The sequence below is a fragment of the Patiria miniata genome, unplaced genomic scaffold (assembly GCF_015706575.1).
Source record: "Patiria miniata isolate m_02_andy unplaced genomic scaffold, ASM1570657v1 HiC_scaffold_8, whole genome shotgun sequence".
NCBI lineage: Eukaryota > Metazoa > Echinodermata > Asteroidea > Valvatida > Asterinidae > Patiria > Patiria miniata.
The window spans coordinates 6,721,732-6,742,209 of NW_024037075.1; the positions used below are offsets into that span (position 1 = coordinate 6,721,732).

The 20,478-nt window shown below is 40.0% G+C and overlaps 1 protein-coding gene across 2 annotated transcripts; it reads right to left on the reverse strand.

Annotated features, from left to right (window-relative positions):
• Positions 1-1,737: 1,737 nt before the first annotated feature.
• Positions 1,738-20,208, reverse strand: LOC119719295 (coiled-coil domain-containing protein 47-like). Of its 2 annotated transcripts, none has more exons than XM_038188701.1 (14): positions 20,107-20,208; positions 18,175-18,439; positions 16,179-16,292; positions 15,249-15,376; positions 14,265-14,311; positions 13,036-13,157; positions 12,119-12,184; positions 11,838-11,939; positions 10,343-10,450; positions 9,891-9,976; positions 6,680-6,738; positions 4,714-4,823; positions 2,872-3,039; positions 1,738-2,086 (listed from the first exon to the last, which is right to left on the reverse strand). In XM_038188701.1, the coding sequence occupies exons 2-14, from the start codon at positions 18,427-18,429 to the stop codon at positions 2,012-2,014; spliced, it is 1,440 nt and encodes a 479-aa protein (XP_038044629.1). In that variant the 5' UTR covers positions 18,430-18,439; positions 20,107-20,208; the 3' UTR covers positions 1,738-2,011. The 2 variants fall into 2 exon arrangements, with proteins under 2 accessions (XP_038044629.1, XP_038044628.1); XM_038188700.1 differs by having other exon boundaries at positions 18,175-18,434; positions 20,107-20,194.
• Between the last annotated feature and the right edge of the window lie 270 nt (positions 20,209-20,478).

Here is a 20,478-nt window from a genome sequence, read left to right on the forward strand (position 1 = left end):
TTCCCAAATGAATTACTTACAATTTTATCAAGGAATTTCTGAAAACCACCTTTGGCTTCATGCAAATCAATTAAGACAATAAAATGATTGATAAAGTTATATTCACAAATTGTTTATTGCAGTCATCGCATTGGCCAAATACTCCAACATTCCTAATTAAGCAAAAATTGATATTATATTGATAATCAACTTGGCATTACTTGATAATTGCTTGAAAGTAAAAGGCATCAATGTCTTAAATAAACAATTCATTAAGAAGACAACCAACAGACCAGAAACTTCAGTGTGCAAGGGCACTATCAATCAAAAATCAAATTCCAATGTTAAAAGTTTGCATCATAGTTATGCAAATGTTAACTTTAGATTTTCCCCAAACAAATTTGGTCAGTGTAGAGCAAAACCTAATTATGACACACCTAATAAAATCTAGTTTGTCTTCGCAAATTATTTTACTGTTTTGCAAACAAGATGACTGACATTAAAGACAAGAGACACACAGAACCCAGATCTCTTTCCTGATTGAGCGAAATCTCTAATTACCTGGAAAAAATGTGGTTTTCTACGAACTGCTTGTGAGGCTTAGATAATACGCTATGAGAGTTTTTTTTTCGTTGATAATTTACACAACAGCTGCCAAAATTGTGGTGTCCCAATAGTCAGCAGTAAAAGAGTGTAAATTGGTCTCCAGTAGAAAAGTTGATCATATTTCTCAATGTCCCAATTTCAACGTAATTTTTTCCCCAAAGCCGAACAAAGAAAATGACTGGAGTTGGGTTTGAACCTGCGACCTCCGGATTGCCGTTCCAGTGCTCTACCAACTGAGCTGTCCAGCCCTATGTTGGCGGTTCCCCATTTTGTCAATATCCTTGTTCAAGGGGCGCTAGTCAGAAGCCATGAACCCATATATGCCATGCAGCCAGGGATCACGCCCAAAGTCACGATGCTAGCAACATTAGCAACGCTGCAAACCTGGGAAATAGCAAACGGGGATCACTCAGAGAGGATATGGCTTTTTATCACAAACTTTCAAAGAACCCACGAAACTGACTAGGTGCATTGTAATAATTTAAAAAAACAAATTTGTAATAATTTTTGTTCAGTTTCTACATGAGCATCATGACACTGAGAAACCCTTATTACAATATGCAACAGAGAAAACTTCTCAACTGAAGCATTATGTGACTGCATTTCACATACTGAATTAAGGTCAACATGACTTGATCCATCAAGGGTTACACTCAAAATAAAGGCCTCAAATTTGTTTAAAGGGAGTGTACAACATTTGCTTTTGCTGCAATTTTCAGAAATAAATGGAATGAAGGATTAGTATGTTGTAGCAAATATTGTTACACTGAATTGTTTCACGTTTGGGTCAGTAGTGCTGGAAAAACCAATCATATTCTTGTAGTCTGGTTCCCTGCCCCCACTTTAGATCAAACAGAGCAATTGATTGATTTTGGGGAATTGTAAGATCAGAGAATCAGTCTAGCAGGCTTGTAGTCTTTACAGGTGTGTAATCAATTGCAAAGAAAATGCAGATGCACTAAATATGAAAAATTAGGAACACTTTTTGAAAAAAGCCAGTTTTCTCCAACGCTACAGTTTTGCTTGAAAATGTCAGCACACCAGAAGCCACAACTTTACAGGATGCAAATAGACTGACATTCCCTAACAATTCAGTAAGATATCTCATGATAAATTGATCATTTCGTTTTTGATGTTTGCAAATGTTGTATCTTCCCTTTAACAATTTCCTGTACTTACATCAAACAAACACGTTCGTCGTGCGTTGAAGATTTATATTTGCGACCATCACTGCCACGTTGGTCACATCGTATTTAAAATGTAAAAAAAAAAAAAACAACCCCAAAACCCCCAAAAACCAGGAAAAAAATAATATGTTGTCAATTGAGGGCACTATTGATGACACGGGTTGGCGACAGTTTTGGTTGACAGAGGGAGCTGTTTATGATAATGGATCATGGTGATTGCTAGAGGGCGCCGTTGCATCTTATGTGACGCGGACCTTCATCTGCTTCATGCCGGGGTTCAGGCGCTTGCGCATGTCCTTGCGGTACTGCTTCTCCTGAAAACAAAAATCCAACAGATGAAGTAACGTTAATGCAAATTAATGAGTTTGCTGAACAATGATGGATTTTGGAAGATCCACGAAGGTAAGGCCAGGTAAAAAAAATAAACCAGCTTCTCGTTCCTGCCTGCTTCTGTTTTACTGCCCGCCTCCTATTTTTTTTTAAGTCATAGGCCTACATCTGCAATATATTTTGCAAATATATTGCCACTGTATTTTCTTTTTATTTGTTTCCAACAATATTATGGCTATGTAGAAAGGGTTACGGCTGCTTTGGACACAATTTTATATCAGCAAACAAGTCGAGAAAATGGAAGAATCCATCAGCAATAATGGAAAATCTGCCATCTTAGGGGAAAAAAGCGCCCGCCTCCTTCATTATTCCAAAAAGCCCAGACGAGAAACTATTTTATTCTTCTACTCGGCCACACTAGTAAGCTTGACATCTGAATTAGGGCTAGGGCCATGTCACACAAGGCAATTTACAGGCAAATTGTTCCACAAAATCTCCAGAAAAAAGGAAATGACAGGCAAGTTATAATTCTTTATAAGGTTGTAAGGGATTTCCATAAGCTGATGGAGAAAAGTACATTGTTCCTCCACAGCTCACTGAGCCTCCAATGTGTCAGTGTTACTTGGCCCTTAACCCACTGCATTAAGTTGTTGCTGAATCCATCAAACCATAGAGCAGGTTTAGGCTGCATTATGGAGTAACAAGGAAGTACAGGAACCAAATGGTTAAACATAAGCACAATCCCGTAAGCTGATGTAAAACTCCTTACCTCCAGCTTGCGTGCTTTCTCTGGGTCTTCCTCGTTCAGCAAGCGGTCTTTCTCGACCCGTCGTTTCTCCTCCCGGCGTTGCTGGGCCGCCTCCTGGCGCTGGGCATGGGCCAGCTTGACGAAGGACTCGGACACTTTAGCACGGGCCTTGTCTGCCTTCAGCTTGGCCTGCAAAGGGACGACAGAGGTATAACTCAATCATTAGGATTGGTCAAAGACAAACTTTCAGACCAGCGACAGACTCATACTATTTCAGACTGGAGTCTATGTTTAAGTTGAGTCCATCACAAGTCCTGTTACAAGTCTGGTCACAAGTAAATCACCAGTGTTGTAGTACCCGTACTTGGTACTCTTACTCGAGTACTACTCGAGTACTTTTTCAGAGTACTCGTACTCGTACTCGAATGTCAAAGTACTTGTACTCGAAATGATGGTACTCGTACTTGGACAGGAGAGTACTCGTACTCGGGCAGCAAAGTACTCGTACTCGACATGTCAAAATTGTACTCGATCATGGAAGTACTCATAATCGAATAGCAGTACTGGAGAAAAAAATGGTATAGCTTGACTTATCACGGCCTTATTTTATCGATGCTTTCAGTCTGAAATGGTTGATTGGCTTGCGGAGAAATCAAAGTTTCCTGATTTTCCTCTGTGCACGTCCAGACAAACACATTTAACAGCTAGCCGTGAATGGGTCTGTATATCGGTCTGACTGGGCCTGGGCCAATTACGCACAATGAACCATTTGCCGTGTGGCCGTATTCCGAAATAGAAGTACTCGTACTCGTACTCGGAAGAACAAGTACTCGCACTCATACTCGGAAGTACCAATACTCGTACTCGTACTCGGAAGTAAAAGTACTCGTACTTGGAGACCTGTACTTGTACTCGGAAGTACTTGTACTCGTACTTGGTAACCTCGGTACTCGGCAGTACTCGGTACTCGGAAAAAAAGTACTTGACTACAGCACTGTATATCGGAAGTCCATTCACAAGTCCAGTTGTAATAGTGCTGTGCTCTTTCGGATAATTTGGTCATTCCATTATCCTAACTTGGACTTGATTGCATATTCGAATATTCAAAATGCACCAGGCTCCCGGTCTGTACATTATTGATACCGATTGTGGGGTGGGAACCAGCCTACCCGCGAGAATGAAATTATTGTCTGTCAGCCAATAATTTGCAATGTGTGAAGACATAATTCAATAACTTAATATGGGCTGTTTTTTTCAGTCGATGTCTCATTCAAAAGTGAATAACTTTTGTATTGCTAGAAAAAGAGCAATTCAGAAATGGAATCTATATATTGGGATGAAACTCGCAAATAGCACGAGGAATGCACAGTTAAGCCTCACAATTTTCACAACAAATGGGCTCAAACATTAGCAAAGCGATTAGAGGAACAGTCTCAACTCTTTCGCTACGGCGAGCCGCTGACAGCGGCACACAAAAATTGTACATGTCGTACAGCAAGCCGCTGGCAGCGGCTCAGTGACGTCGCTGTGAATAAACAGGGTATCCCCATGACGTGTGCCTTATCTACATAATTTATATCGTATAACCTCTGACCCTAGTTTGAGCCGCTGCCAGCAGCTCTCCGTCTCGCCGGGGTCTGCTGCACGTTATTGTGAGCAGTTTGTTTACAGAGAGACATTTCAAGATGGCGGCGTCCACATCGACACACGGCGGAATTTCCAGCGGTTTATTACGTCCAAACGTGGAAAAATCGGTAAATTAAATTCCGTAGCGAAAGAGTTAATGAATCAAGCACAATATCAGTCCTTGACAGAGAAGACATAAATGAATTGTGAAATTGTTTACCAATCTGCAAGCATTACCTCGCGGCTGAGCTTGTATCTCTTGACCTTCTCAATGCAGTACAAGACCATCTTCATCATGGGCAGCATGGACTCCATATCCACCTTAGTGCAACGGGCACCTCCAGGTACTGGGAACCAGACAATAACAATACCAGAGTGTCAATTTACAGTTGGAAAGTAGAAGTTACTGTCACCTCCCATCCTGGATTGGAAGCTGTGATACGTGGGTGAGTGTTGCCTAGTGGTTAGGGTTGGTAACTCACGACCAGTGGGACAGGGGTTCGAACCCAGTCATTGATCATATGTTGTGTCCTCTGGCAAGCTGCTTTACCCCTATTTGCCACTCTTCACTGAGGAATACATACTGTAAATGGGTGCCAACACTAGCAACTGCCTGGCATGTCACCGTATGAGAGTAGAAATACTCTCAAATCTTTCTTGCTAGTGTGACGAGATATTACCAGCAGCCAGATAAGGCAAACAAAAAAAGGTCTCCCGTTTCTGGTATGGAGCTTGCCCCAAAAGTGGTGCGGCAACGCAGCTTTTTTTTTTTTTTTACTGTTTTTTCTTCTTCAAATGTCGGCTGATGACTGCAAATGGTGCCCGACTAAATTTAGTGCAAATATATGGGAGTCCAGTGAGGCCACATAAAGCTCATACTTGATTGTAACCCCACCTAAAAACATGTTAAAATTGTGCAGCAACAGTATTCCAGTCAAACAAGTGAGTTTGGCGGTTTTGAGACATCATCTTACATTGAAAAAAAAACAACTTTCATTTTGGCCGACGCGCATGGCTACAGCGACGCGCGCGCATACCAGAAAACGGAGACTTTTTTTTTTGGACCTAAGCTACTTTGGCTTGAAACTGACTTCATTTTTGCTACAGGCTCCCTTAGAGCGAAATAGTTAACAATATATTTTTAAGAACAAATGTCCATTTCTCATCCATTTGCTACTTTCTGCAAGGGTAAGAGCATCTAGTACTATCATCTGGTTCAAAGGGTGTGATTGGAGAAAACTGAAAAATCCACAAAATAATCAACGGGGGTTTTGAGGGTCACTGAGGGCCCAGAGCAACATAAGGTCATGGCATATGTTTGTATTTGGGTCATTCCATCAATTTGGGGTCCAATCTTTTGTGCCCCTGTTAAGTCTGACATGTATAAGAGATTGTAATTCCAAGAGTGATTATGTAAAGCAAAGTACCTGCCAAACAAATAAAACATGGTGTGAAGTCAATTTTAATGATTTAATGGCAAATTACACAGGTCAGGTGCAACAGGGACACTAAAAATGTCACACTTTTGGACCCTGAATTTATTAAATGACCCATTTGCCTATTAAGGCACCCCTTTATAAATACCAAATATTTTGGGTTCTCTTTAAACTATTGTAGATAATATAAAACACCTTTAACCCCAACCCCCTAGGCCCTTGTTGCTTACAACCATCCTCAATCCTCCAAAATCCTCCAAAATTTTGCAACTCCGCCTAAATTTTTCAAAAATGTCAGACAGTCCTGCCTCAAAATGCATTCATCCTCAATCCTCCAAAATCCTCCTCATCCCAAAACTTTGCACTCGTGTTTAAATGAAGGATAACCAACGCCAAATCCTTCAAAATCATCAGACAGTCCTGCCTCAAAATGCATTCATCCTCAATCCTCCAAAATCCTCTTGTGCTTCAATCACCATTCATCCTCAATCCTCCAAAATCCTCATGTGCTTCAATCACCATTCATCCTCAATCCTCCAGAATCCTCATTTGATTCAATCTCCATTCATCCTCAATCCTCTAGAATCCTCCAAAACCGCCAGGAGGATTTTGGAGGAGTGAGGTGGGTTAGGGTTATTAAGGTAAAACCTCAGGAGTTCCAATTTTTAAAAGGGACTATTTAAATATCCTGAAATCAGGGAAAAAACCTGAAAATATCCTAAATTCAGGACAAATCCTGACCAATCTCCCCCTGCTATAGTGCTCACCTTTGAAGCAGAAGATGAGTACTTTCTTGGTGTCTGGCATCTTGCTTGGTTGCTCATCACTGTCATGTAATCAAAGCATGAAACGTGAATACTCATTTCTAATAGAACTTGAGTGCAGTGACGGACACATCGCTTAAAGGGTCCAGAAATGAATTTATAGGAACATGTTTGCAGCAAATATCCATTCCTCTGAAATGTATAAAAACTTAGAGACATCCCTAAAAAGTTATGCAAAGTGCATTTTTTTTTTTAAACATTTGGATTGTTTCGTGCTTTTCCTGCCAACTGAGGGCGCTGTTGCTGTGATGTCACTTTAGGAACACATTCTTCACGTTTGTGTTTTTCTCTTCATAGTATAAACCCAAAATTCTGCATAATGAAAACATTTGCGCATAAAGTTTTCTGACTGTCTTACTGTTATGAACCACTGAAAGCAGAAAAATAACCACAGCAAACCCCTAAAATTCTGGTGACTTTTTATGCCGAAGCAGATGGGAAACTGAAGTGTCTGCCTTGAACGACATCACAGCTTTGCTCATGAATATGGAAATTTGCATTAGCATAAAAAACAACAAGGCACCAAAACGCCCTAACAATGGCAATATGAAGATTAACAAGTCAGGTGTGTTTACAAACACAAATGCCCCGCAACCGTGACTGTTTCCATGACATAACACCACTCTAACATCTACTTACATGTACCTTGGTCAAATGGAACGTTCATTGACAGCATTAGTGTCTTCTGTAGGTTTTATATGAATTAATCCCTAATCCCTATGATCTCAGAATAAATACAAGATTTCTATTGTTTTAGCCACTGTGACCTTGACCCTTGACCTTTTGACCCCCAATGCGATAGGCTTCTTAGGATTGCCAAGGACAATCCACAAACCAAATTTGAAATTCATATGTAAAGTATTTCTCAAGTTATCGCGCTGACAAAATTTCTATTGTTTCAGCCACTGTGACCTTGACCCTTGACCTTTTGGCCCCAAATGCAAAAGGCTTCTTAGAATTGCCAAGGACAATCCACAAACCAAATTTGAAGTTCATATGTAAAGTATTTCTCAAGTTATCGCGCTGACAAAATTTCTATTGTTTCAGCCACTGTGACCTTGACCCTTGACCTTTCGGCCCCAAATGCAAAAGGCTTCTTAGGATTACCAAGGACAATCCACAAACCAAATTTGAAGTTCATATGTAAAGTATTTCTCAAGTTATCGCGCTGACAAAATTTCTATTGTTTCAGCCACTGTGACCTTGACCCTTGACCTTTTGGCCCCAAATGCAAAAGGCTTCTTAGAATTGCCAAGGACAATCCACAAACCAAATTTGAAGTTCATATGTAAAGTATTTCTCAAGTTATCGCGCTGACAAAATTTCTATTGTTTCAGCCACTGTGACCTTGACCCTTGACCTTTCGGCCCCAAATGCAAAAGGCTTCTTAGGATTACCAAGGACAATCCACAAACCAAATTTGAAGTTCATATGTAAAGTATTTCTCAAGTTATCGCGCTGACAAAATTTCTATTGTTTCAGCCACTGTGACCTTGACCCTTGACCTTTTGGCCCCAAATGCAAAAGGCTTCTTAGAATTGCCAAGGACAATCCACAAACCAAATTTGAAGTTCATATGTAAAGTATTTCTCAAGTTATCGCGCTGACAAAATTTCTATTGTTTCAGCCACTGTGACCTTGACCCTTGACCTTTCGGCCCCAAATGCAAAAGGCTTCTTAGGATTACCAAGGAAAATCCACAAACCAAATTTGAAGTTCATATGTAAAGTATTTCTCAAGTTATCGCGCTGACAAGATTTGTCCGGACACACACACCCACACACCCACCCACCCACCCACCCACCCACGGAAGGACAAGGCGGAAACAGTATGCCCCTTCGGCTTCGCCGCGGGGCATAAAAATTAAGTTAAATGGAACACAAAGGTAGATTTCAAGGATTGCATTTAAAAAGAATTCCATTAGGTGGGCATGCACCATGCCACTAGATTTATCAGCAGAATATGAAAGATACTGCAAACCTCTAGCACTTTTATATCAGAGTAATGAACCTAAGTGTGTACACCAGGTGAAAATGTCAGTTATGTTACATTCAATTTTTGTTTCATTGATGGTGTTATGCTTTGATCCATGGGCCTTATTCACGAGTCGGCCATATTGGACTGAGAGTGAGGAAAAATCTTAATTTTTTGAACTTGTGTAGAGAAATGAAAGCAATGACGTTACAAATTAATACCAGTCTGCTCTGATGAATCATGTAAAATTTGTGATTAAACATACCCGAATGTTTTTAGCCACATTTAAATAAACAATGAAAGTGAGGCTACAGAGAATAAATAGTCTGGCACCATCCCATTCAACAATTCACAATTTATGAAATACATTCAGGGAACACGACAAAATAGGCCAACTTGTGCATAAGGCCCATTATTGAGAAACCACTACAGACAGTTCATGGGCGGATTGCAATAACTGGTCTTAAAGCTGTCTATGCGCATGAGACAGTCTTAAAGCTCTGGCTGTCAGTCAGTCTATAAGTTAGACCATTGCAATGACACGGTTTAAGTACTAAGACTTAAAATAGTCTATAATCTATAGTCTGGCTTAAAATGGTCTATAGTTGGGATTTTTGGAATTCATTCGTGTGTTGAATTATTCTTTCCCAAAATGTTATTTTTTCAGTTGATGAGTGTTTGATAATCTTAAAATAGCAGAATACTGCTTGGAGGGAAAATTCTCTGGGATAGAAGAAATCTTCTAGAAACATGAAATGACACTGAGTTGTACTGCAAATACAATTTTCTCAACATAAAATTTTGGAATTGACAGATTTGATTTCGCATGATTTGAATCACACAAACCGAAAAAAAAATCGTGCAGTCTCTCCAGTATTCGCCCGTAACCATGGAATGTTTGTTTGTGAATCATTACTCTAAGCGGGCGTAGTAAAGCTTATTGCTTATTGCAATGGGCTAAGTTTGGTGTCTTAACCAAGACCGTCTAAGAACAATAGCCGGCTAAAATCGGACTGGTTTAGCCAGCCGACTAAGACTGCGTTATTGCAATCCGCACCCCTGGCAGCTCTAGCTGCTTTTGACCACCACAATCAACAGATGTTTACACATTATTATTAAATAACCACAGAAATGACAGGACTATCGAACACTTCTAAATTAAATAGTTATAATAGCTTACTCTGCGTTTGGCTTGAGACCAGAAAATTGGTCTGAGAAGTGGAGGTACTCAAACATGTCCTCATACTGGCCCAAACAGCTGCTGATCTGTACAAAAAGGGTGAAAGAAAAGCACATTTCAAAAATGATTTCTTAGTTAAATTACAAAACTGCACTTGTGATGCATTCTGGCAAAGTAAGACGGAACTGGGCGCAGGCTGCAGTGGAGAAAAATGCAAAAAACTGAATGGAGGTTATTTTTTTTCATTTTCAGATTTGCTGATATTTTGATCTTTAAAAAAACACCATATGATCAGCTACAAGAAATATACATCATATGACATTCATTTTGGCTGGTAACCTGTTGAAGCAACACTTTTTGGTGCTTAGTAGGTTTGGTTGCCAACTTTTTAAGACTTTGGCATGTCTAAATCATTGCAGGTCGTAGCCAAAGACTGTGGATACGGCTTTTACCTTTCCATCAACGACTCCCTGGATGACCTCAGCAGACTCGGCAAACACCACGCTGGACGATGGCAGGCCGTACTTCTCACCGCTACGTTTGTCTTGGCAATACTGACTCTGAAATTACAAAATATGATGACAAATCTCAAACCTTTAACCAGCATGAGAGAAGTGCAATGTGTTACAGAGATTAGCAATAGACTTTTGCCATTTCAAATTGAATGCAAGGTGAACTCTTCATTTTTGGAACATGCGAGTAGAAATGAAAGCAATGAAATAAAAGTTCATTACTAATTAATACCAGTCTGCTCTGATGAATAATTTAAAATGTGTGATTAAACATACCCTAATATTTTATACCAGATTTAAAAACAAAATTGAACGTGAGGCTTGGAATGCACTCCAATCAGGAAATAGTCTGGCACCATCTCATTCAACAGTTTACAATATATAAAATAGAGTCAGGGAACACGACTGAAAATGGCTTGCTCGTGATAGGTAATCACACTTGGTACGGACTCCTTGCGCAAACAGTAGTTGAATGCTTTTCGACCACTTTCGAGAGCTCCGGTGGAGGTTTGTGCCCGTATGGTACGAAGTATAGACAATTCTTTTATTCTAAATATGCAGAAAACAGTTGCGTCCTCGTCTGAGGAAACCACTGCCAGGAATACATTTGCATGTGTCTCCTATCCTTTAGTAAGCACTGGGGATATTTGTGCACTGAGTCAATTTTGCTAGGAACCAGCCTGACTTCTGCAAGATCCTCCACTATGCAAGAAAGTCAATGCTTAATTCTCTGCACTGTAATTACTGGGCTGTATATTTGTCAATCCGTGCTTTTGATTTCAGCTGCACGTAATTTATGGAATCATTTACCACCTGATATCCGTAATTTGCAGTCACACAGTCTGTTCCAATCTAAACTCAGAAGTTTCCTTTTTCGGAAGCATTTGGTGATGTGTGACGTGCTGTTAAGCTCATCTGTTTAAGGTATTTTTTGTGTCCCTGTGTACCTTTATGCAAATTTGTTTAGGAATTCTGATGTAATTTTAATGGCTTCAGGTGTTTTTGATTTAAATTTTATGCTAACTTGTATGTCTCATTTTTATTTACGAATATTGATGTACTTTTAATGGCTTTTGGCGTTTTGGATTTGAATTTATGCTAACTTGTCCACTTGTATCATTTTTAATTAGGAATTTTAATGTAGTGCACCCTGGAACAGGCTGGTCCTGGAGAGAGCACAATATAAGTTCAACAAATTATTATTATTATAATTTAAAAATCCTCCAAATCTTTCTCGTCATTTTGAGAGGGTAAGGGTCAATCTGTGCCCCAACAAAGAGACAGCACACAAAACATATATCAGTCTCGCTTCATGTGAAGGCCCACAGTAACCTCTATCAGACTACTAACATAGAGGTCCACATGCACAAACTAGATATGTCATCCTTGCAGCCTACCATAAAATGGGGGTATCCCTGCAAGTTGGGGTACTTACCAAATCTTGCATGTCTTTCTGCATCTTGGAGGCAATTTTCTTCCTGCCAGCGAACAGAATGAAGCTGTCCATGTCCTCACTGTTCATTGTTACAGTTATTAACTGTTGGAAACATTTGAAAAGGGGGTTTAAAAAATTGGCAGGATTCTGAACATACAATACTATTTTGTTCAGTATTTTATCAACATTTACCACCTTTTAGGGTTGGGGTTTATTTACAATAGGGATTTTAATATGAGCACTCCTGAAATTATTAAGTACAAGAATAATGTTATGCTTACTATTTCGTCGGATCCTGGCTTCATCAGCTTGGCCACCACACTCACAAGATCCTGCCTTTTCAGGAGCTTAAAAAATGACCAAAGTGAGAGAAGATTAAAAAGACTGATTACACTTGAAAGTAAATATTTGTTAGCATGAACATGAACTTCTTCATCATGGCAGATATACTTAAATAAATTAAGCAATGTCGTATATTTCTGTTGATTTAAAAACTGATGGCATTTCTTTGATAGTCAAATTGAGATTTGAGAATGTCCATTGAGATTTGATTTTGAAAAAAAAACCACCAATCATCATAAAGGTGTCTTGGCAGATTGCCAATATTCAGAATGAAGGTGTCTTGGCAGATTGCCAATATTCGCATGAGAAAAGTGTACTCCAGCTGGGCAAATGAAAGTTTTTTTGAGGTTTCCTCACTTTTTGTTGTGGCATTTGTGCATCTACAAGGCATAGTTGTGTACAATTCCAATTATGAGCAACTTTGATCAAAAACGTTCGGCTTAAGCCCGGTTCATACTCGGCGCGAAAGCAAAAGTGAACGCGAATTTGTGACGTCATGGCAAGTATTTGCGCTCGAATTCGTAAAAGTTGAACACATTTCAACTCGGGCGATTTTCGCAGCGAATGTTTCATGATGTCAAATTTGCTTCGCATTCGCTTTCGCATGAAGTATGAACCGGGTTTTACTAGTGGCTAATTCACGTTCAATATTATACTTGCAAATAATTATTAAATTATGTGAGAAACAATGGTCATACACATTACTTCTCTATCTTGTCTCCCTGCTGTGCATTTTAATGCATGGGAAATTTGGTAGCCAGCATCGTTGACTAGCCAACATTTGATGACCGTTAGTCAAACAATTGTTAAACATTGTTCTTCATCACACTTGCTTTTGGGGTTTTGATTGTCCTACCTTGAGTTCCACCAGCATGCCTTCACAGCAGCTCCTGCCTGAACACCAGAGGCAGTATCGGCTCTCGCTCTCCTTGAGTAGCTGACCCGTCACTGGGGGGTCCTTCTGACTACCGTCATCACCTGAAAATATATGACATCATGTAACATCTTCATGAATATTTATGACCAATGCATATTTATGAGAAGCAGAGGCAGTATCGGCTCTCGCTCTCCTTGAGTAGCTGACCCGTCACTGGGGGGTCCTTCTGGCTACCATCATCACCTGAAAATAGATGACATCATGAACCATCATAAGACTTCATGAATATTTATGACCAATGCATATTGATGAGAACCAGAGGCAGTATCGGCTCTAGCTCTTCTTGAGTTGCTGACCCGTCACTGGGGAAGGGGGGTGGAGAGAAGGGGGGCGGAGGGTCCCTCTGGCTCCTGTCATCACCGAGCAAGAGTCATAGAAATCAGCAAATATTCTACTGATAAATACAACATCATTTTAACTTGTGGACTACAAATACTTATTTTGATTCAGCATGTCTAATAGCCTGATTGCACATAGCTGGCAATGGTATAAGGCTGACCAACTAAGTTTCACAGTATAAATGTCAAACGTACAGGTCCAGCTCAAATGGGCAAGCCCAGTCTTAAAGGTAATATACGCAATTTGCTTTTGCTGTAATTTTCAGAAATGTATGGATCTGGGTACAGTATTTGACAGTAAATATTGTTACACTGACCTGTTTAAAGCTTTGTATTCATAGATGCTGGAAAAATCAAGAAAAAAACTGCTGTTCTTGTAATCTGGTTCCCTGACCCTATTTCAGACGAAATGGAGCAATTTATAGACGTCGGGGTCAGGGGACCAGACCAGCTGGCTTGCACCCATCAACGGATGTGTAAGCGAATACAAACAAAATGTGGACTGACTAAATTTGGTAAAGTGAGGGCAGTATTTGAAAAAAAGTCAGTTTACTTCCAGTGATGGTCGGCTGACCATTGTTAGAAATTGATACAAAATTCCACTTTTCTTGAAAATGACAGCACACCAGGTGCTATGATTTCACAGGATGCTTGAGACTATTATTCACTTATAGTCAAGTAAGGTATTTCATAATAATTTGGTAGTTTTTTTTTCTATGTTTGCAAATGTTGTATACTATCTTTAAGTTTATGTAACAGGCCACCATATGTAAAGTGGCCAGGGTGGTGCACAGTTGACAAGTGACTTACCGACTAATGCAAAATTTGACTCCAGCAGCTCCAAATGCGAATTCAACCTGCGGAGGAAATATTTCGAACATTACTCTTCACCAATACTCTTTCAGGGTTAGTGCTACAAAATAAACTCCAATTATAAATGGAGTGATTTTGGGACGTTCAATCTCTATCACAATAGTCGTACATTGTATTACTGTGCAGCTATCACCACGCAAACATCATGACCTTGATACAAAGTGTGGTCTAATATAGTACTGCTATACCACAATATAAGTCAGGCCAGCATTTATCTTTGGTTTCCTTGGCATGAAACGACTGAGAATATATGAGGTGTTCTGGCAAAATGTGACGGAACTGGGCACAGGCCGTAGTGGAGCAAAATGTAAAAAAAAAAAAAAAATTGTAGGTGATCATTTTTTCAATTTTCAGATACATTGAACTTTGTAATCTTTGATATGTCTACTACCATCATGGGTTAAAAGTGTTTTTCGTTGAGAAAACTGGCATCTTTCATTTTCACAACTACAAAACTCGAAAAGCCTTTTTCTCAGTATTTTACTTTTTGACATGTTGATACATTTGAACTTTAAACAGCCATAACTTGTCAACAGATGTCTGATTCAAGTGCAACAAACACCATTTTAAGGAGAATTTTATTATCTTTCCTCATACCCGCAAACCCTCATTTTGACCTCTGCCCAGTTCAGTTTATTTTGACAGAACACCTCACATGTTTCTATTCCCCAGGCTACTCCCCAGCTATGCAGGTATCCATTTATACTCCTGAGAGAGGCAAGTGGGGGTGAAGTGGCTTGCCCAAGGACACAATATATGGCCAGCAGCAAGATTTGAGCCTCTGACCCTCTGATCATGAGTTACGAACCCTAACCACTAGGCCACACTCCACCTTACTACAATCCTGCAAAAAATCATCAAAACCTTCTGTTCGGGACCACAGTTTATGTCATTACCGTCATCAGTATTAATGTGACTCACCATGCAGTTGAGAGCTTCTGGTTCTTGCTCTTGCCAGTGACATAGTTCAGAACGTAGGCCAGGATGCCCACAATCATCAGAATCTCCATGTAGTAACTGTCCCAGTTATTGCGCAAGTGCATTGGCAGCTGTGAAATGACAAAAAGAAACCAGTGGCCCAGGTGCATTTGTAATTACAAAGTCAACAGTTTTCCATTTCACAGTGTTGTTGAGGTACTTACGATGGGTCACAACCAAAGATCTTATAGCGCCGAAGGCGCAAGATGGGGAACTCCATAGAAATTGCGAAATCGTCATGGACACCATTGAGGTAAGCACACCATTGTGCAAACCATTGTTTGCACAATGGTTTGCTTCGAGTAAGCAAACCATTGTGCAAACAAATGGTTTGCACAATGGTTTGCTTGCTCGAATGGCGTCCATGACGATTTCCCAATTTCTATGGAGTTCCCCATCTTGCGCCTTCGGCGCTATAAGATCTTTGGTCACAACACAAGTCCAGTCACAAGTCCAGAATTAACAGGGGATGAACAATAACAAAGGAATGCCTTTGACACGCTTCGCTTGAATAGCTTGTGATTGACTTGTGATTGACTTGCGATTGACTTGCGATGGACTTGTGATTAACTGGTGATGTACTTGTAATTGTCTTGTGATTGACTTGTGATTGACTTGTGATTGAGTTGTGATTGAGTTGTGATTGTGTTGTGATTGACTTTTGATGGACTTGTGATGGACTTGTGATGGACTTGTGATTGCTCAATGATCCAAGACAAGTATGTCGACTGTATTGTCATTTCACAGAAAATGACCGGAAAATCAGCCAAAATGTTACAGTTGTGACTGGCTCTAAGCCATTTGTTTCACTAAGCAAGAAAATCTGGTAAGCAATATTTCAGATAAGCAGGATTCTGGTGCTGCAAATCCTACCTTAGCTATTTCCAGGTCTGGCGTGTCTGATGACCCCTTGCCCTTGAACGGCTTCTCCTTTTCAAAGTTTTCAAACTCCTCTGTGTCATGGAAGTGTTCAAATTCATCTTCATCCTGTGCATAAAAAGACGTACAAGCATTTTGATGATGCAAGCACAATAATTAACATTCCTAAAATGTCATGTACAAAGTAAAAGAGGAAATTCAACATTTTGACATGGATGTTTGAAGTAGTTTCTGGACCATCAACAGTATGTATGTGACCTGCTGACAACATAATAACAATAATATTTATATGAATTAACGATAATTGGGTATTAGGGAGACATTCCCATAGACTTGTGCACACATTTGTTTCCCAATTTTAACGACCCGGGGCGTGGGGCACCTTTTTTTCCTTCAAAAAATAAAAGCAAGATGTAGAGAGGGAGAGAGACCCTTCAACAGAGAAGAAGACACAATTAATACGGCAGTTCACGTCAGACCGTAGCCTGCTAGGATTAGTTGCACACAGGACAACAATTATTATTGGGGGTCTGTCATACTTTTAGTTTTACGAAAATAAAAAAAGCGACGGGATCAAGAACTGCGACAAGACAGCACGCGGCGACGAAACCTATGCTAGTATGTTGTACATTACAGGAAAATGCACCCAGACCTCTCAATCCGCTCCGTTCACAAGTACCCCCTCACCGGCAAAGAAAGCACAGTTGGGGGTGACCGACCGATGCCATCTTGCCTGACTGCAATTTTGCCGCGACGCGCGGCCGTACCACTGCGTGTACATAGTACCTATCAGCCTATTTGCGACAATAAAATGTTGCCTCTAAATAGGGGCTGTGGCATTAGGGAGACACTGAAATGTCTCCCTAATTCCACAAGTCTCCCAAAGGTGTAACTTATGACGCTAAAGTCTCTCCCAAAGGTTATACTTGTGGTTGAATTCGAAACGGACACCGAGCCAAAATTCCCCTTCTGTCTCGCTGACAAATTCACAGCAGTCAAAACCAATCAAGTGACTGTTTTCAACAGTTGACAATTCCCTTATTAGTTTGATACAGCCATGCTTAGAAAAGACGTGATTGATATGCCAACTGTACCTACCAGTTACCTCTATTGTCTCTTGATGGAATCTGACTACAATAAGTCGAAGTGTTTACGCAAATGTGCACGGACTGTCTTTTACTAGTCTGTACACAAATGCATGGCATGGGAAGTGGAAGACATTTTTGATTGTTTATGACTGATCAAACAATAGGAGGGTTAAATCAATTGTCAAATACATGGCACTTCTATGTAGAGAAATTTTTTGCCGAGTTAAAACAGGATACCAGCCAAAATGTCATGCAGCATATACTTCATGCAACTGGTTCCCAACTGCTTTTCACTAAGCGCATAAATGTACCAAACAATATGTTCTGCTTAGCATGCAACACCATGAGATTGGGTCGTGGACCCAAGACAGACTGGGACCTTAAGTGCTAGCTCAAAACGATACAAAAGAAGATCAGGCCAACTTTACTCGCTCTTTAACCAGCAAATTTCTCCAAAACTTTCATTGGGCAAAGAAAACATCCTCAGTATTTCACCAACCAAGTTTGAAGACTCAATTTAATTTTTACAGGAGACTTGGCTCGCACAAGAGAGGAAGTCAAGTGATTTCAAAATGAGGCTAAAAACTAGACTTGTACATGTCCATCCATGGTCCAACTGTTTGACAAGACTGACTTCTTATTCATTGTCATTAGTCTGGTGCCTGAATAGGGAGAAATGTGTAGAAATAGTGACCTAATACCCGACATCCTAGATCTTTCTTTTGGCACAGTCAGCTGACAGTTGATTGATGCAGTACTAAGAGTTGTTGGACTGGTTGTTTCAGGTGCCAGTCTATTTTCTTTGTATTGCATGTTTTCAATACCTTAAGTTTTGAGACTCTCATACACAGTAGGCCCTATTGAGAGTCCCAAATTTTCGGAGTAGATACTCCCCTGCTTACCTCCACTACACCATCTTCCTCCTCATCAAAGTCTCCTTCAAACGGCCCCTCCGCCTCAACCACATCGTCAAAGTCGTCCCCGTCTCCTTCCGTCTCCACGGTCCCATCATCTTCTTCTTCGTCGCCCAGGTCCTCAAACTCGGCAAACTCATTGTCCTCGATATCCGCCCCGCGGTGGTTACCGGCAGCGCCGAGTACCAGCGGTGCTAGCAGTAGACCGCACAGGGCCAGCAGGAGAAGGGAACTGCGTGACATGGTGTCTGTTCTAGGTAAAAAGTTATGAAATTTATTTAACTCTTTCTAAAGTCATGAAAATGAATTAAACTGCAACAAACTGCTTCCTCTCTGGATTGACGATACAAATCAACAAAATTAGATGGCCTAACGTCTTAACCCCAACTCCCTAGCATAATGTACTAGGAACCATACCCATCCCGGCAAATTCCAACACCATATGGGAAACACATATTTCTAACTTTGATTCTGGAGGTGTGCCCCATCCACTGTAAAAGACTGTCCGTTTAGGGCTACAGTACCCATGGGCTGGGGGAGGTTAGGGTTAAGCAAGACCTTTTTTAGAAGGATCTTTCTTTCTTAAGTCTTGTATTTTCCTTTCTTGCTCACCTCTGTCTAGTTCAGTTCAGTTTTTATTCAACTCAAGATCAACAATCAAGAAAGGTTGTTTCCATGTCATTCCAAAAAGAAGTATTTTAAGAAATTGTTTGCTTCCAAATGTTCTTTGGAAATTACATGAAAATTCCACAACTATGAAATATGAATGCCCAAATCAGTTTCCCACGTTAGTAACCTTTGTAAGAAGGCAATAAAACCAGAAATAATATTGCAAATTGCCAAAACATTTTCCTATCATTTTCGCTTTTGAATGAACATAGCAATTTTGGTGATTGTGTAGTTAACATGGACCCTGCATTACATGTATTAAGAGAACAAAAATCCACTTTTAGGTTATTGGGCAAACAAACTATTCAGCAACATTAAAAACCAACAGGTACCTGTATGTCGTAGATATAGGCCAGGGTTTTGATGTTTTGAGGGAAATTTTGAGATAAAACGACTATGAATATGACACAATGCAACATACATAAAAATAAAGATGACAATAACTGTGATGCACTGATCTTAAAATGTGTTAGAAAATTGTATTTTCTGCAGCAAAAACTGTGAAAAATTACAAAAAGGTGTCATTTGAATATTAAAGGGAAAGTATTCCGTATCCAGCCCCCACTTTTTTTCAATAAATTTTGAAGCCCCAAAAAGTTTCGTCCTACATCATTATTTTCTCTACGTTTCCTCCTCGACTCTCACCCCTCTGCTTGTCACTTAAAAATATCTATGACTCTGAAAATTGTTGTTTTTGGCAGCGAATACATCGTGGCCGGATACGGAACTCTTCCTGAATTGAGACAGGTCTGCTTCAGACTTAAAAAGACATTTTGGAATGATAAAAAAACATGCTTGAGTACACCAAAACTAGTAAAGAGGGGCCCATAACTACACAATCACCGAAACTTCACCGACATGACAATGACGGACCCTTTGTCACGTTTGTTTGTTTCCAACAACAATATTTGCAAAAACAGAACAGATAATCATAAATGTTGTATACTGTGAAAATAGTGACATACTCGGGATACTGCATTCTTTCTGAAACTTCAATATGTCACTGTCGGAAATACACGAATTAAGCTTGCTTACAAAAATTTTGTACGCATGACAATGCACAACTCAACTGCAGTTACCGGCATGACCGGAAACTTGCAACACTTTATGCCGGGTAACCAACCAAATATCTAAATATATGGATAAATGTTGCACAGCAATTAGAAAATTATCATATTTAAGGCACAAAATCAAAATGTAATAGGTTTTAAGGAGTTTAAATACTTAACAAAAACAAAGACATCACACTACCTGCAAATTAACCCAAAACGCTGCAGTGCGTACCCTGCAGTGCAGCGTTAGCGCATGAATTAGACGGGTTCTGTGCTTAAAATTGTACACGACCAGTACAGACACAAGACCAGGAACCAGTCCCAGTACGCGCATACTTAACAGCGCCCTCTCTTGGTGAGATATGTCCAATCCCTACGTACCTACCTCTTCAACAGTTCAAATCGCCGGCAAAATGACTTTTTAAAAAGTGCTTCAAAACAGTCCCCCAGTCTTTTTACTCAAAATTGGGAAGGAAAAACAATTAGCCGTCGTTTCCTCAAAATATCCGAAATTATGAAAAAATTGTAGGGCTCATAGCAACATTTTGCTGCTTATAAAAATCGGACCACG

Bases quoted from the DNA above. Each gene is read 5' to 3' on its own strand.
- LOC119719295 (XM_038188701.1), bottom strand. From the start codon at position 18,429: ATGTCACGCAGTTCCCTTCTCCTGCTGGCCCTGTGCGGTCTACTGCTA. The intron at 11,940-12,118 runs GTAAGCATAACA...TGTTTCCAACAG, and splicing joins AGCCAGGATCCGACGAAATA to TTAATAACTGTAACAATGAA. The intron at 4,824-6,679 runs GTGAGCACTATA...TCTGGTTCCCAG, and splicing joins ACTCATCTTCTGCTTCAAAG to TACCTGGAGGTGCCCGTTGC.